This window comes from Patella vulgata, chromosome 4, assembly GCF_932274485.2.
Source record: "Patella vulgata chromosome 4, xgPatVulg1.2, whole genome shotgun sequence".
NCBI classification, from domain to species: domain Eukaryota; kingdom Metazoa; phylum Mollusca; class Gastropoda; family Patellidae; genus Patella; species Patella vulgata.
In genome coordinates, this window is record NC_065882.2 from 9634916 (window position 1) to 9651757 (window position 16842).

Here is a 16842-nt window from a genome sequence, read left to right on the forward strand (position 1 = left end):
GTATTTCTCATTCGTCAAAGTTTAACTAATCCTTGCTCGTGTGACAGGTGCGCGTTGGAGATGATTTGTTTCAAAATGGCGACGATTTTTTTTCACCGTGTCAAATTATTTTGATTGATTTGATTATTTTGTGTAAGTTTTTCTTATTAAATATACATTTAGGAGAAAATCTTTAAGTATTGAACTTTCTATTTATAACACATTCTTGTTTGGTAAAAAAAGACATAAAACAATGAAAAACTTATTAAATATTAGATCTAAATGTTCTTAATTAAACTTTTTAAAGGAGCTAAATCGCTAATATTTGGGACCTAGAAATTGACCCAAATGGGTCGCAACGCATATAATAATGTAATCTGATTGTATATAAACTGATTTACATTCAATTGTTTCCGTTTTGACTCTTAATTTCAAATCAGTTATGTCCAGCGAAATAAGGCATGTGTCTCAACCCCATAGCAATTTCTAGCGTCTGGTTAGTCCAGTCTATTGAGCAGGTTCTTCAGTTGAATATGTCTAGCCTCGTTCTTTCTGGTCACCTGTTGCAAATGACGCTAAAACGCACTATGGTACGCGATTCGTGTACCAATGGTAAAATGTTTATTTTGTCTTAAATATTGGATATCAGAAGCCTGACTTTTCCTGGTAAGATCACAACATCAATGTTGATTTGAATTGACAAATAATTCATATTTTCAACGTGTAAGACTTTTTAGATGATATTGAGTTAGAGACTTAGCTACTTTAAAGGAGCTAAGTCGCTAATATTTGGGACCTAGAAATTGACACAAATGGGTCGCAACGCATACAATAATGTAATATGAATGTATATAAATTGATTTACATTCAATCGTTTCTGTTTTTACTGTAATTTCTAATCAGTTAGGTTCGGCGACATACGCCAGTATTCTCAATCGAATTTCAATCTCTAGCTTCTGGTTATTCCAGTCTACGCCGCTAGTATTTATTGGGCATGCTCTCAAGATAAGAATATAGCCTCACCGTTTGACATGACTTGTGGATTATGCCTAACCTCGTTTTTCGAGTCCCTTATTACACATAGCGCCGAAACGCATTATGGTACACGATTCGTGTACCAATTGTAAAATGTTTATTTTGTCTTAAATATTGGATATATCACAAGGCCATCTTTTCCCGGTAAGTTCACAACACAATGTTGATTTAAACCGACAAATAAATCGTGTTTTCAATGTCGAAGATTTTGGATGATACTGAGTTAGAGACTTAGCTACTTTAATTTTTAATTTTAAATTTTGAGAGAGAGAAATGGGGTTTAACGTCTACGCGACACAAACTAGGTCATTTCGTGACTAACATATGGTTCAATTTTATTTCCATAATTCGCTTGCGTGTAGGGGTCTTTAGCAGTGGGAGGAAACCCACAAGGTTGGACAGGCATCTAACGAAGCAGATATGCTGTGGTGCCCCCCTTCTCATGATGCCCTTAGTACCTGCTTATTTTTCTTAATGGTTAATCCAGCTCTGATTAGCCTATATACTATTTTCATTATTTTCGCAAATTGAAAGTAGACAATTTATGGGGATTAGAAATCAAATAATTATAATTGTAAAGTTATTTAATTTCAGTAATTGGTCCTTTAGAATAAATAAATGAAAAAAAAATTAAAACAAACCCCAAAACGCCGCACAGGACTGCTATCACTGGGTTAAAGAGTTAGAAAAGTTTTTTAACAAAAAAGAAAACTTCTACTCTATAAAATTTAACTGTATTTATTGTGTTTGAAAGTTTGAAGGCAAAATTAATTGAAATTTTAATTTTATAACATGTAAATTTACTCACTAAACCAGAAGCACCATGGTCCCCTGATGTCTTGATGTTTCTTTTTCACAAAAAAGTAGATTTTTTTACACCTTTATATTTGCAGATATCTAAAACTTAAAACATTAAAGATGGGGGAAGTTGGTGTTGAGAAACGTCAAGGTGTTGTTAAAGATGTGTTTGATCAATATCTCACAGATGATTCAGGGGAATTAACTCTTGAACAACTACAGATTCTTCATGGTGATTTGAGGATAGGAGGAATCAGTTTACCACAGGTAATAGCAGGGGGTGTACAAAACTGATCTACTGCATATCGAGGAGTTGGGTGGCCGAATGAGTTAATGCATCCGCGTTAGATCATATTCATAAGGTCTGTCATTTAGTCAAGTGACATGGTTTCGATTCCCCGATTGTATGTGACAAGGAGTAGGGTTGCCTGTCCAACCTCGTTGGTTTTCTCCGGTTCCTCTAGTTTTCTCCCACTGCTAAAGACCTCTACGCGCATGCAAATTATTGATATAAAATTGAGCCATGTTAGTCCCAAAATGATCTAGTTTGTGTCGAGTGTACTTTAAACCTCTCTCTCTCTCTTTTTTTCTCTCTCTCTCTCTCTCCCCTCTCTCTCTCTCTCTCTGAAATACTGCAGGTACTGTTTACTAACTGAAATTTGATTCGTTTTTATATGCCCACATTGAAATGTGGACGTATATTGCCGTCGCCCCCGTCTGTCCGTCCGTCCGTCCGTCCATTGTCCACAATTTCTTGTGAACGCTCTAACGCCAAAAGTTATCATCCAATTGTTTTAAAATTGATATGTTGTTTACATTAGTGAGATGAAGAATCCTATTTAATTACAATAATTTCCGTTTATTACGTATAGAGTTATGGCCCTTGTTTCACTTTATTGATCCTTGTGAACGCTCTCACGTCAAAAGTTATCATCCGATCTTTCTGAAATTTATATGCCTTATTTAGATTGCTGAAATGAAGAAGCCTATTGAATTTCAGCAATTCCCGTTTATTATGTCTAGAGTTATGGCCCTTGTTTCACTTTATTGATCCTTGTGAACGCTCTAACGTCAAAAGTTATCATTCGATCTTTCTGAAATTTATATGCATTATTTAGGTTACTGCAACGAAAAAGCCTATTGAATTTCAGCAATTTCCGTTTATTATGTCTAGAGTTATGGCCCTTGTTTCATTTTATTGATCCTTGTGAACCCTCTAATGTCAAAAATTATCATTCGATCTTTCTGAAAATTATATGCATTATTTAAATTAGTGAGACGAAGAATCCTATTGAATTTCAGCAATTTCCGTTTATTACGTTTAGAGTTATGGCCCTTGTTTCACTTTATTGAACCTTGTGAACGCTGTAACTCCAAAAGTTACCATCCGATCTTTCTGAAATTTACATGCATTATTTAAATTGGTGAAACGAAGAAGCCTATTGAATTTCAGCAATTTCCGTTTATTACGTCTAGAGTTATGGCCCTTGTTTCACGTTATTGAACCTTGTGAACGCTCCTACGCCAAAAGTTATCATTCGATCTTTGTGAAATTTATATGCATTATTTAGATTAGTGAAACAGAGAAGCCTATTGAATTTCATCAATTTCCGTTTATTACGTCTAGAGTTATGGCCCTTGTTTCACTTTATTGATCCTTGTGAACGCTCTAATGCAAAAAGTTATCACCCAATCTTTGTGAAATTTAATGATTTAAATAAGTGAAACGAAAAAGTCTATTGAATTTTTAGCAATTTACAATAATTACTTCTAGAGTTATTGCCCTTGTTTCACTTTGTTAAATGTTAAACCTTGTTAATGCTCGATTGATGATAGTTATCATCCGATATGTATGAAATTTATATGCATCATTTAAATTTGTGAAACAGGTCTATTGAATTTCAGCAATTTCCGTCAATAATTTCTAGAGTTATGGCGATTGTGAACGCTTGAATGACAAAAGTCATCATGTGATCTGTATGAAATTTATATGCATTAGGCTGGCCTTAAAAATATCTTTGTTTCGCCTAACGCGACCGACTAACTAAAACCACCCCCGACTTAAATTATTTTATTGCACTTTTCCCCGATCTTTTTATTTTATTTTGTGTGTCAACCTGAAATATATCACGAGAGTTATTTCCCTTTACTATGGCTATGGTTTGATTCATTATTGAAACTGGTTGATCAAGACGAAAGCATCATAGGTGTCGCTTCTCAACAAAATGGTTGCAGACGAAAGCACGTCCATTCCCACGAAATGATTCTGCCTCTATTTTTCTCGAAAACGGATATTTTCAATATCCGTTTTCGAGAAAAATGAAGGCACAACCCACACGATCGTTATAAAACGTGTTGAGGGAGTTTCAAACGTCAGTTTGTGGCAATTCGTGTGCGAGTCGTGCATCACGAAAAATCCCGATGTCATTGATTTGTTTGCCAATAAAAGAAGACGAATGTTTGCACCCGGAAAATTATCAAGCTGTCAAATTAGCTCTTAAAAAAAAATCTGAAAAAAAAAACGACCTACCGACCCTTCTCCTCGATTGTGGGTCGGGTTTGGTGAAACAAAGATATTTTTAAGGTCAGCCTTATTTAAATTAGTAAAACGAAAAAGCCTGTCAAATTTCAACAATTTCTGTAGATTACTTCCAGAGTTGAGACCCTTGTTTCAGTTTGTAGAACCTTGTAAACCCTCAAACGACAAAATTTATAATCTGATCTGTATGGAACTGTCTTGTAAAGGCCCCCAATTACCTGCAAAAGAATAAATATGCGACAACCCTTGACGAATGCTCGGACGATTTAGCTGCTGTGGGCGTATGTTTTGTTGCCTGACAACCTATCTTTATAACAGGTAAAAGCCTCCATTAAATATGTTTGTGCGACAGAGACATGTGATTTACCAGAGTTGTATGATTTACTTCGTGAAATGGATAGACGATATTTCCTCGTTCAAGACTTACGCTGGGAATTTTCGTTTTTAGACAGAGACAAGACTGACACAATCAGTGAAGAGCAAGCAAAGTAAGTAGATAGGTCATTCCGTGTAAAGTGGACTAGTGGTAGGGTGCCCCACACAGTCAAATTTATACCATGTCACATGGACCAGCTGTAGGGTGCCCCACACAGCCAAATTTATACCATGCCACATGGACCAGCTGTAAGGTGCCCCATACAGCCACATTTAAGCTCAATTAAAAGTTGATCCAACCTACTTCAGCAGATATTAACAGTCAAATGAGAGTTACCATATGTTAATTTTAAAATGACTGAAATATTCTGTTGGAAGAGGCATAAAACCTGATTCCATTCTGGGGAGTGGATGGCCGAATGGTTAGCATGTGCGCACTGTATCATAAGGCCTGCCATTGAGTCAACATGCGTGGTTTCAAATCCCTGGTTGTACATGACAAGGAGTAGGGTCACCTGTCCAACCTCATGGGATTTTCTCCAGGTCCTCTGGTTTCCTCCCACTGCTAAAGACCCCTAGACACAAGCGAATTATTGAAATAAAAAAAATAAACCATATGTTAGTCCCGAAATGACCTGGTTTGTGTGGACGATAAAACCCCATTTCTCTCTCTCTCTCTGATTCCATTATATTCCATACTTTTGTTCAGACAAATTTGTTTTCGTTACTTTTCAAGATGGTTAACGCAATCTGTACATCGTGATTATTTCTCAGAGAAGAAATGGGAGTATTTTGTACGAAGTCGTCTGGTACCTGGCAGCGGTGTTAGTTTCCCGGAGATCGAAGTGATGTTGTGTGATATCCCCAACCGACTCGAAGTGGAAGAAGAAATGATGGAACAAAATAGACTCAGACAAGGTGAATGGAACATCAAGTATTTCCCCAGACTAATTAACAAGTGTAGCTGTAGACTATCATGTATTGTAAAACTGATACTGTTCACTTATCAACCACAGATTTTCATGTGGACATATTATGCTGTCGCACCTCTAATTTCACATTTTGTTTTCTGGTTACCAAAACAAGTCACATTTCTTTTATCTGATTTTAATTAAACATGCATTATGCAAGAGCAAAATCTGCTTATTACAAGTCTTTCTTTAGGCCCGAAATGTTATCTAAATTTTTAATTAGACATTAATTAACTGATCCAGGCCTTAATCAACTCTCGATGGCATCAGATATCTCTGATATTAAATAGATTAGAATGGTTCAGCGATACTTTGATTTAATCAAATATGGAGGACCGAGACTTAGCTTCGATCAACCAGTACGGTGGTTGAAATTATTGCACACGTCTGTCAAACCTTCAAAGGCTAATATCTTCGCTTGCAATAGAGTAATTTGAATGAAATTTTCAAATTATTCATTTTACATCATCTACTTTCGAACTATTATAGCAAGAATGGCTAGTTCTTTATCTAAATCTTACATAATGCATCTCTAAATATAAGATTATATCCAAAAAATCTTGGTTCCTTTCTATATTGGCATGTATTGGATCTTAATTTTAATGATTATTGCCCTTGATTATACAAAAAATGCTGTGTCTGTTCTCAAGTGGAGTGAACTGTGTTTTGGTAATGGAGATCGAACGCGTTTTGCTTGTCCCCAGTGTAGAATGTGAAAGAGTCTTTTCTAGACAAAATTTGATTAAAACTATGGTAAGGATCAAAAGACATCGGATAATTTTGGTGCAGATCAGACTGCCTATTACTCTTATCTTAATGTGAAATATGTACAAAGTTTGTGGACCCTACATACAGAGGCTACAATTTTTGTCTAATTGAAAGGAAACTTAAAATATATATGTTAATGATCAAAAGGTCTCGATTTTGACGTGCACCAGACCTGGTCTTCTTGGGTTATAGATACATGTATAGTCCCTACTTTTTTACCCAAAATGAGTAACAAAGTTTGTAGGCTCACTAGTGTTGTGAATTGAGAACATTTGAGCATGAAACCTGTCATTCTCTGTCAGGGACGAACCCTGTGATCTTTTTGACCCAAAACCTTGTGAGAACAGTAGGGGCTACAGCTTTTAACCAATTGCAGTCAATAGGACAAACTCTATTGATAATCAGCATTCTGCAACATTTTGGACCCTAGTTATATGCCTCCTTAGCTGAAAACCTTGTAAATACAATAAGAGGCTATGTTTTTCTTTCTCAAATTTGGTGTGAGAGAACAAACTCAATCAATAATCGGCCGAAAACCACGTGAATGCAATAGAGGCTACTGATGTGAAGTATTGGATTTATGCTAGGATGAAACCTATTGATATTCAACATTCTGCAACCTTCTATTCTGGAGTTACCCCCCTTTTGCTGAACACGATCTGAACGCAATAGAGGCTACAGATTTTAACTATTGAACCATGAGATTATAGGACCTATTGATTTTCCTTTTTCGCTGCGCGCATCTCTTGCCAAACTTTTGGTTATCGTTCGTTTGAAGTAGCTACTACTAGAAGGTGGAGTTCATTACCTATTAACCTACACCTATGCAGCTCATTATCGTCATTTAAGAAACTTTTAAAAACTCATCTGTTTCAAATAAGTTATAACTGAGAGCTAAAGACTTTTTGTTAAAGATACATTAGTTAAGAGTTTTATAAATAGTTGGCCATTTTTGCTATTATAAATCAAAAATAGATGATTAAAAAAGAAAATGTTGAAAATTTCAGTCAAATCACTTTGTTCTGAACGGAATTGTTACTTTTGGAAGTTTGGACTAGAAATAGGCATCAATTGTGTCTGCACCGTCTATGAGAATTGACAATCATGTGATTGACAGACGATAGCTTAACCCACATATTCTCAATTATCAAGTAACTTGCTCAATGGCTATGGTAGCCTCGCTTGGCAGGCCTTTCATCACCAGTTTCTGGTAGTGACATCAGCGACTAACGGTAAACATTAACTTGGTCCACCATTAATTGATTTAATTTTAAATGGACGACTGTTTAAATCCAAACTGTATCCATGCCATCTGTGGGCCTACAGAGTTGATTTTAAATGGACGACTGTTTAAATCCAAACTGTATCCAAGCCATCTGTGGGTCTACAGAGTTGATTTTGAGCTTGTCGTGTAAATAAAGGTCTAATTAATAATTTCTATAACATCTGAAGCCTAAAGAAAGACTTGCAATAGGCAGATTTAGCTCTTGCATAATGTATGTTTAAGCGCTATCAACACAATGTATATGAAATGAAGTGGGGTTTAACATCCTACTGTTTTGCTCCACAATATTTGTGACGTTTTGGTACTATAGAAATGGACATTTATTATCAAATGTGAGCATATTTTGCATGGCAACCGTTTGTTGAGGAATACAATTGACATGAACTTAAAGTTACAATTTCATATTTTTAAGTTATATTTTAAAAATGTATTAAAATAAAGCCCTACAATAGATGGTCTATATTATCCTATAATTCACTATTGCAAGTTGAGAAATTGGCAAAAATATCTTTTTCAACTTCAAATTCAAACTTTTGAAGATAGCTATTCCATGGGGGGGGGGGGGGAATAGAAAACAAGGGAGGTAATTGTGTTATTATCTCTGGGGTCAAGGATTTTTAAGTGTGAGAAAGATAACCTATGATCGTATAATAGTGAGTTGACAACCTATTGAGCAAAAGACATAGAAATGATTATGTTTTGACTTTCTTAGAAAATATGAAATTGTAACTTTAATAAAACAAGTATGTGAATTAGATATGGTAAAAGTGCACAATTTACATGACCTGTGTTTTATGTTTGGCCCAAAAAGCGTAGACATTTGTTTATTTATACATTTGCCTACAGCTGAATTGGATCATTAGATAAATGGCATTACTTTGCAATTTAATGCAAAGGTTGAAAAATTTCTATTTGTGTTGTTGTTCTAGTTTGTTTTGTTTTTTTCATCAGAAAAACTGGAGAAGCAGAAGAAGTTAGAAGAAGCTGCATATCTTCATGCCAAAAATTTGGCCCGATTACGAGATTTAGAAAAGGAAAAAGAAGAACAAGTGAGTGTTTTATTTATACAAGAATTTATGTATTTTATAAAACCTGACTTACTTAATGGAATATATTTGTATTTTATCGAGATATTGTTGGTTCAGGATTATTTGGGTTTTTAATTTTATTATCTAAACAAGAATTATTATTTTATTAATATTTCTGTTTTAGCAAGAATTTATGTATATTTTGGCTTATATGGGACATTAAGTATGTTATTAGGCCAAACAAGTAACACTGTAACCTGGGTATCATTTAATCTTGTGTATCTAGCACTAATTTCTTTCACATTCATTTAATATCAAATCTTTCAAAATCACCCCAAATCATCTAATTTTGTACTTGTGTCCAGTTTAAAGCTGACTGATTAATTTTGATAAATGAGTGTCCAATTAAAAAGTATTTAGTTTCCTGACAACTGTTCAAAAATTAATCATTATACATCAATAATCAATTGGGTTGGGTTTTTTTTAACAGTGGTCGAGAAATTAAACACTAAATTAAAAGCATCTGTAATGTCTTATTTCATTTTATTTCATTTCATTTCATTTTAGTTCACTTCACTTCACCATCAGTTAAAAGCATCTGTAATGTCTTATTTTATTTCACTTCACTTCACTTCACTTCACTTCACTTCACATTTATTTTTTATTTTTTATTTTTTATTTTTATTTGTTAGGAAAGAGAGAGACAAGAAGAAGAAAGAAGAAGAAAACAAAGAGAAATTGATGGTGAGAAAGATTCATTTTTAGATTTCTATATTATTTTATGATGCTGACTCACTAACCAGGAGATTTTGGGTTCGATCCTGATGTGAGTAGAAAAAGTTCCTCTTGTTGCCCCATTTGGGAGCCTGGAGGTGTAGGACTGAGGGCAAGGAGAATCATCTAGTTGATCAGACTTGACGATAAAACCCAGAGTTCCTGTTTATTCCATTGGTTGCATGTTCAACATCTCCACTGTCAACTGTCAGGGCAAAATGTCCTTCATAGAGGGGAGTTGGGTGGCCGAATGGTTGTACTCCTTGTCACATACAACCGGGAAATCGAAACCACGGCAGTTGTCTAAATGACAGACCTAATGATAGCGTGCACATGCTAACCATTCGGCCATCCAACCCCCCGCTGCAGTATGGAGTGCCTTAGTTATTGTATTGAGGATTTTTTTTTCCAGAAAGAGAGAAACAGGCCGAGGAGGAAAGACGGAGGACGGAAGAAGAGGTCAGTATTTTGGATGAGTCTCTGTTTAAAGGATCCTTGTTGTCAGTAAATAAATACATGTTTGTGGATGAGGGGGCCCATGTCTGATGTTCCAAATTCAATGTGATTTGTGATTTTTTTTTCCAAGCCCGTCCATCATTTGTCAGGGGTGGCCCTTGCAAGGCTGACAAGGAAGGTGTGAGTTGTTGCTCGAATGGGATAGAAAACAGAATCAACCATGTACACATCAAAGAAGATTCGACTTAATACCACTGTCTTGGATAAATTCTCTTTCATATAACAATAGAAATAAACATTACCATAATGTTTGTCTGGAGTATTGTGTTGACCAGACATTAACATTAACCCCCCACCCCTTCCATTTTATTTCAGGAAGAAATGGAGAGAGTGAAGAAATTAGAGGAAGAAAATGAAAGAAAGAGGAAAGAAGAAGAGGAGAAATATAAAGATGCTGATAAATGGAAAGAGGTAAAAAATCATTTTCATGCCCTGTAACATTTTTCTCTGAACTCGGAAGTGTAACACTGGTCGGAACTAGGGGCTGTAACACTGATTAGAACTGAGGGCTGTAATACTGATCAGAACTAGGGGCTGTAACACAGATCGGAACTCTGAGCTGGAACACTGATCAGGACTCAGGGCTGTAACACTGATCAGAACTCGGGGCTGTAACACTGATCGGAACTCGAGCTGTAACACTGATCGGAACTCCGAGCTGGAACACTGATCGGAACTAAGGGCTGTAACACTGATCAGAACTAAGGGCTGTAACACTGATCAGAACTAAGGGCTGGAACCCTGATCGGAACTCCGAGCTGGAACACTGATCAGAACTAAGGGCTGTAACAATAATCAGAACTCGGGGCTGTAACACTGATCTGAACTCTGGGTTGGAACAATGATCAGAAATCAGGACAGTAACACTGATTAGAACTCAGGTTTTAAACATTGATAAGAACTTGGGACTGATGGATTGAATGTTTTTTTAGTTGTCTGGCAATCCATTTTTCTGTTGTTTTATCTGTAGATTGCCGAAAAGGAAGAAAAAGATGCTGAAGAAGAGTTAAAGAAACTACAGAAACAGAAGAAATCAGAAAATGATGACAAAAAGAAGAAAGATTTGGAAGAAGCGGAGAAAAAAGCAAAAATATTACATAAAGGTGAACAAAAAATTATCTCCTGAAGCCTTACATTTGACATTCCAGCGATAAAGAATTGCTGGTCATTCTGAGATCGTACATCAATCGCTGTGTGTGTGTGGAAGCAGGCCATCTCTCAATGTTTAGACAGACAAATTCTGATGGAATTTTTATTACAATATATACTGTTATTTTGTATAGTATTTTTTTGTACGCAAGTCACTTGCGTAAATTTGTCATGGCAAACTAGGCGGGTTGGATGGCAGAATGGTTAGCGCATGGGCGTTGTATCATAGGGTCTGTCATTGAGTCAACTGCTAAAGAGCCCTATGCACAATTATTCAAATAAAATTGAACCATGTTAGTCCTGAAATAACCTGGTTTGTGTTGAGTGGACCTTAAAGTAGCTAAGTCTCTAACTCAAAATCACCCAAAGTCTTCGACATTGAAATCACGAATTATTTATCAATTTAAATCAACATTGATAATGCTATCTTACGGGGAAAAGATGGGCTTCTGATATCCAATATCTAAGACAAAAGAAACATTTTACCATTGGTACACGAATCGTGTACCATAATGCGTTTCAGCGCCATTTGTAACAAGGGACCCGAAGAAAGAGGCTAGTTATTTTCCTCAAGTAATGTAAAACGGTGCGTAATATTCTTATCTGGAGAGCATGCGCAATAAATACTATCGATGTAGACTGGAATAACCAGATGCTAGAGATTGTCATTCAATTGAGACTTCTGGCGTATTTCACCGAACATAACTGAATAGAAATTACAGTAAAAACTGAAACAATTGAATGTAAATCAGTTTATATCAACATTGATAATGCTATCTTACGGGGAAAAGATGGGCTTCTGATATCCAATATCTAAGACAAAAGAAACATTTTACCATTGGTACACGAATCGTGTACCATAATGCGTTTCAGCGCCATTTGTAACAAGGGACCCGAAGAAAGAGGCTAGTTATTTTCCTCAAGTAATGTAAAACGGTGCGTAATATTCTTATCTGGAGAGCATGCGCAATAAATACTATCGATGTAGACTGGAATAACCAGATGCTAGAGATTGTCATTCAATTGAGACTTCTGGCGTATTTCACCGAACATAACTGAATAGAAATTACAGTAAAAACTGAAACAATTGAATGTAAATCAGTTTATATACATTCATATAACATTATTATATGCGTTGCGGCTAATTTGTGTCAATTGCTTGGTTCCAAATATTAGATTTAGCTCCTCTCTCTCTCTCTCTCTCTCTCTATCTCACTTTCTCTATCTCTCTCTCATGAACATGAATAAATAACCAAATATTGTTTTATAATTACCAGATGTTGTATATTGTGTATTTCAGAGAGTAAGAATAAACGAATACGATATCAATTGAAGGTAGCCATTAAATCTCGTGACAAATATCAACTCGAGTACTCTGTTACAGAATTTAAAAAAGCCGATCTGAGTGATAACGAGATGGATTTAGCCAAGGCAGAACGATTATTGAAAGAATTAACTGCTGGAGACAGTAAGTTTTGATTACAGCATGTCTTAAAGTTATCGGGTGGGGGGGGGGGTGGATGGCCAAATGGTTAGCGTATGCGTGCTGCATCATAAAGTCCGTCATTAAGTCAACTGGCATATTTCTATTCCCTGGTTGTACGTGACAAGGGTTAGGGTTGTCTGTCCAACCTCGTGGGTTTTCTCCGGATCCTCCGTTTTCCTCCCACAGCTAAAGACCCCTACATGCAAGCGAATTATTGAAATAAAATTGAACCATATGTTTGTCCCGGAATGACCTAGTTTGTGTCGAGTGGACGCTAAATCCCATTTCTATCTGTCTCTTAAAGTTGTTTTAAAGGGGCATTATGTAAGATTTAGATAAAGAGCTGGCAGTTCTCACTATAATATTTCAAAAATATATAATGCACAATGAATATGTTAAAAATTTCATTCAAATTACTTTTTTTTCAACAAAGTTATTAATTGTTGTAGTTTTGACAAGATACGTGCTTTGATCGTAACTACTAGTCATTTAAGTCTTAGCCTCGCTTCTTCATTTTTAAATTAAATCATTAAATGGCCGAACTGTGCTAATCTACACAATCTGGTTAAAACACAGATCCTATTTCGTTTTGTTTTTATAGTTCAAAATTTCGACTTTACTTGTCTTTACTACACTTGGATCTGGAAGTGTTGTTATTTAACTCGTGTTCTGCTTGAAATGAGGGGTCAGCCAATCATATGTTCTGTCGAATCGAGCGTTTGACCTTTTTTGCACGGAACTGTGGGTAGACATTAGAAGCAATAGAAATCAAAACAAAGCAAAAGTAGATAAAAAATACATGGCGGTCGCTAATTGGTTAATCGAATGACTGACGTAATCGGGTCAAATGTCACTTGCTTGGTACCTGACGTCATAGAACGTGAACTCCCACTATAACTTGTTAGATCTACATGTAGTGTAGGCCATCAAAAGTATAAAAGATGAAACGAAATATAGATCTATATTTTAATTAGATTGCTAATCTACATAAATTGGAACCCTCCGATGGTATCAAGAGTTCATTATGGGCTTGTCATGTTAAATAATATCTAATTAATCATTTATATAACATTTAAGGTGCAAATAAATAAGCAAGAATTGTTTTACATACATAAAATTTTTGTTGATTTTGTCATGTCTATAAATATACCTCCACCACCTTTGTGTTCTTATGATGAGCCTAGATTCTTTCTTTTTTTCTACTTTGTTTATGTTACTAGTTAATGAAACAGCTGATTCAAGTTGGTGTTTCCAAGAATAATATTTGTTTGCCAAACTGGGCTGTCTTCCAAGTAGTTTGCTTGAATTTATTTATTTTATATTGTCATGTTAAGTTTAAAGAATGTGCTGAAAGTTTAATATTGTTTATAATGTAAAGTGATGTTACTTTCTACAGCAGTAGGCTGCACCTCACCATAGGGTGGGGGATCACGTGGCTAAGTGGGTAAGACACTGGCTCGCTAGTCTGGAGGTCGGGTGTTCGATCCCTGCATTGGCAGAGAAAGTTCATCCCGATTTTTCGACGTGGTTTCCCCTTGTCAGTGATGCAGGACGGAGGGCCTGACAAGGACAGTTGTCTAGTCCTTCGGATGAGACGAAAAACCGAGGTCCTGTGTATACATTGGAATGCACGTAAAAGATCCCTTGGCAGTTGGAATTCAATACAAGAGTAGGCGATAGTGCCGCTGCCTGGGCAAAATTTCCCTCATAGCACACTGTATGGCGTATGCCCGTTTTCATTAGCCCATCATAGGAGCAGAACAGTAGGACGTTAAACCCCATTTCATTTCATTTTTCACCATAGGGTGGTTGAATGATCTGAGGTATACACTTTAGAGCATAAGGTTTGTCATTGAGTCGGGGGGGTGGGGGTGAATGGCCGAATGGTTAGTGCGTGTGCATTGTATCATAAGGTCTGTCATTGAGTCAGGGGGGTTGGATGGTTGAATAGTTAGTGCGTGTGCATTGTATCATAAGGGATGTCATTGAATCATCTGGCCTGGTTTCGATTCACTGGTTGTACGTGACAAGGAGTAGGATCACCTGTCCAACCTCGTGGGTTTTCTCCGGGTCCTCCCATCTGGTTTCCTCCCACTGCTAAAGATCCCTATGCACAAGCAAATTATTAAAATAAAATTGAACCATATGTTAGTCCTGAAATGACCTGGTTGGTGTCAAGTGGACTTAAACTCTCTCTCTCCCTCTCTCTCTCTCTCTCTCTCTCTCCTTGAGCCAAGTCTGAGATCACAGGGGCATTATGGGAGGTTAGATAAAGAGTTGACAGTTCTCGCTACAATAGTTAAAAATAAGATAACATAAATAGAATATACTGAAAATTACTATCAAATTGCTCCACTTTGAACCGAGATATTAGCGATTGAATTTTAGGCTAGCCTCGATCATCATTACTAAAGTCGGTATGATAAAAAACATAGTCTTGATTATCTAGTTTTATGTTTAATCACCCTTCACAAAATTTCAATCCCTGCATTGGCCGAGAAAGTTCATCCTGATTTTCCAACGCGTGGTTTCCCCTTGTCAGTGGTGCAGAACGGAGGGCCTGACAAGGACAGCTGTCTAGTCCTGTCTAGTCCCATTTGTTGGGGGGGGGGGGGTCCATCCAAATGACTAGACATTAACAAATTGTTGAAGAATGAGACTTGGGTCTTTAAGAATTACTGATCCAGCCCAATTCCTAAGCGATTGTTACATGGCAGTTTAAACCTTCCATACATGAAATTGATTAAAACATCCTTATCATATTAATAACACACAGATGAGCGACATTGGCACTGGTTTGACACGGCCAACGGCTACGTGGAAGTCATTGATTACTACCCCTGGCCTGAGTTATGATGCAATAAAGCCAGCTCCATAATCTCTTTGATAATCCTTTGTCTAGAAGGGGGATTATAAGTAGGGATCCAAAGGAGATTATGGAGACGAAGGCGAGGGCGTCTAGGAGTTTAGGCTGGAGAGGTTCGTCAAAGGATGGGGGGTTGGATGGCTGAATGGTTAGCACGTGCGCGCTGTATCATAAAGTCTGTCATTGAGTCAACTGGCAGGGTTTTGATTCCCCGGTTGTACGTGACAAGGAGTAGGGTCGCCTGTCCAACCTCGTGGGTTTTCTCCGGGTCCTCCAGTTTCCTCCCACTGCTAAAGACCCCTACACGCAAGCGAATTATGGAAATAAAATTGAACCATATGTTAATCCCGAAATTACCTAGTTTGTGTCGAGTGGACGTTAAACCCCATATCTCTCTCTCTCTCTCTCTCTCTCTCTCTCTCGTCAAAGGATTATAGCGAAGTTTACAGATTACTCAAAAGATTATTCTCTGATTTAATTTATAATAATTTCAGATTTACGAAAGGCCATGACGAAAAGAGAACTAGAAGAACTTGAAAAGGCCATGAACTTTGTGAAGAAGAATGGCTTTGAACAACAGCTGGTCAGTGAAATGATGGAAGCCAATAAAATGTTGGCGAGGTTAAAACGACTGGAGAGGATCCGCCACGAGATTTTAGAGTTAAAACAGTCGACGGTAGCGGAGATACGGAGTTATCAAAACCCACCATTGGTGGTGCATACGGTCATGACCGCAACTTTCTTAATTTTAGGACACAAAGAGAAAGAAACAAAGGTAGGTTGATGATAACTAATTAAAAAATTTGTTTAAAGATACATCATGGGAGATTAGATAAAGAGCTGGCAGTTCTCACTAAAAGTTAAAAACTATATAATGTAAAGGGAATATTCTGAAATTTTCTGTCAAATTGCTCCACTCTGAACCGATATATTGGCGTTTGAATTTTAGGCCTAGCCACGATCATCTTTACTAAAGTCGGTAGGATAAAAAACAGTATTGATTATCCATTTTTGGATTTAATCATCAATCAGCAAATTGGTTTCAAATCCAGTGAAAATCCGATACATAAGATGGCATCAAGAGTTAATTGTGTTTTTTTCATGTTAATAAATGTCTAATTATTAGTTTAAATAACATTTCTGGTCCAAAGAAATACCTGCAATAGGCAGAATTAGCTCTTGCGTAATGTATGTTTAATATTGCGGCTCAAGTTAGGCACAGTCTCTCTGGCTCACTAATATAACAAGGTTCAATAATGGTGTTCGAAAAAAT

The 16842-nt window shown here is 36.6% G+C and overlaps 1 protein-coding gene across 1 annotated transcript; it reads left to right on the top strand.

Moving 5' to 3' along the window:
• The first annotated feature begins 30 nt into the window (after positions 1-30).
• Positions 31-13790, top strand: LOC126817783 (capping protein inhibiting regulator of actin dynamics). Its single transcript, XM_050544928.1, has 8 exons — positions 31-132; positions 1908-2079; positions 4670-4839; positions 5463-5644; positions 8702-8799; positions 9471-9522; positions 9965-10028; positions 13781-13790. The coding sequence occupies exons 2-8, from the start codon at positions 1933-1935 to the stop codon at positions 13788-13790; spliced, it is 723 nt and encodes a 240-aa protein (XP_050400885.1). The 5' UTR covers positions 31-132; positions 1908-1932.
• Positions 13791-16842: the final 3052 nt, after the last annotated feature.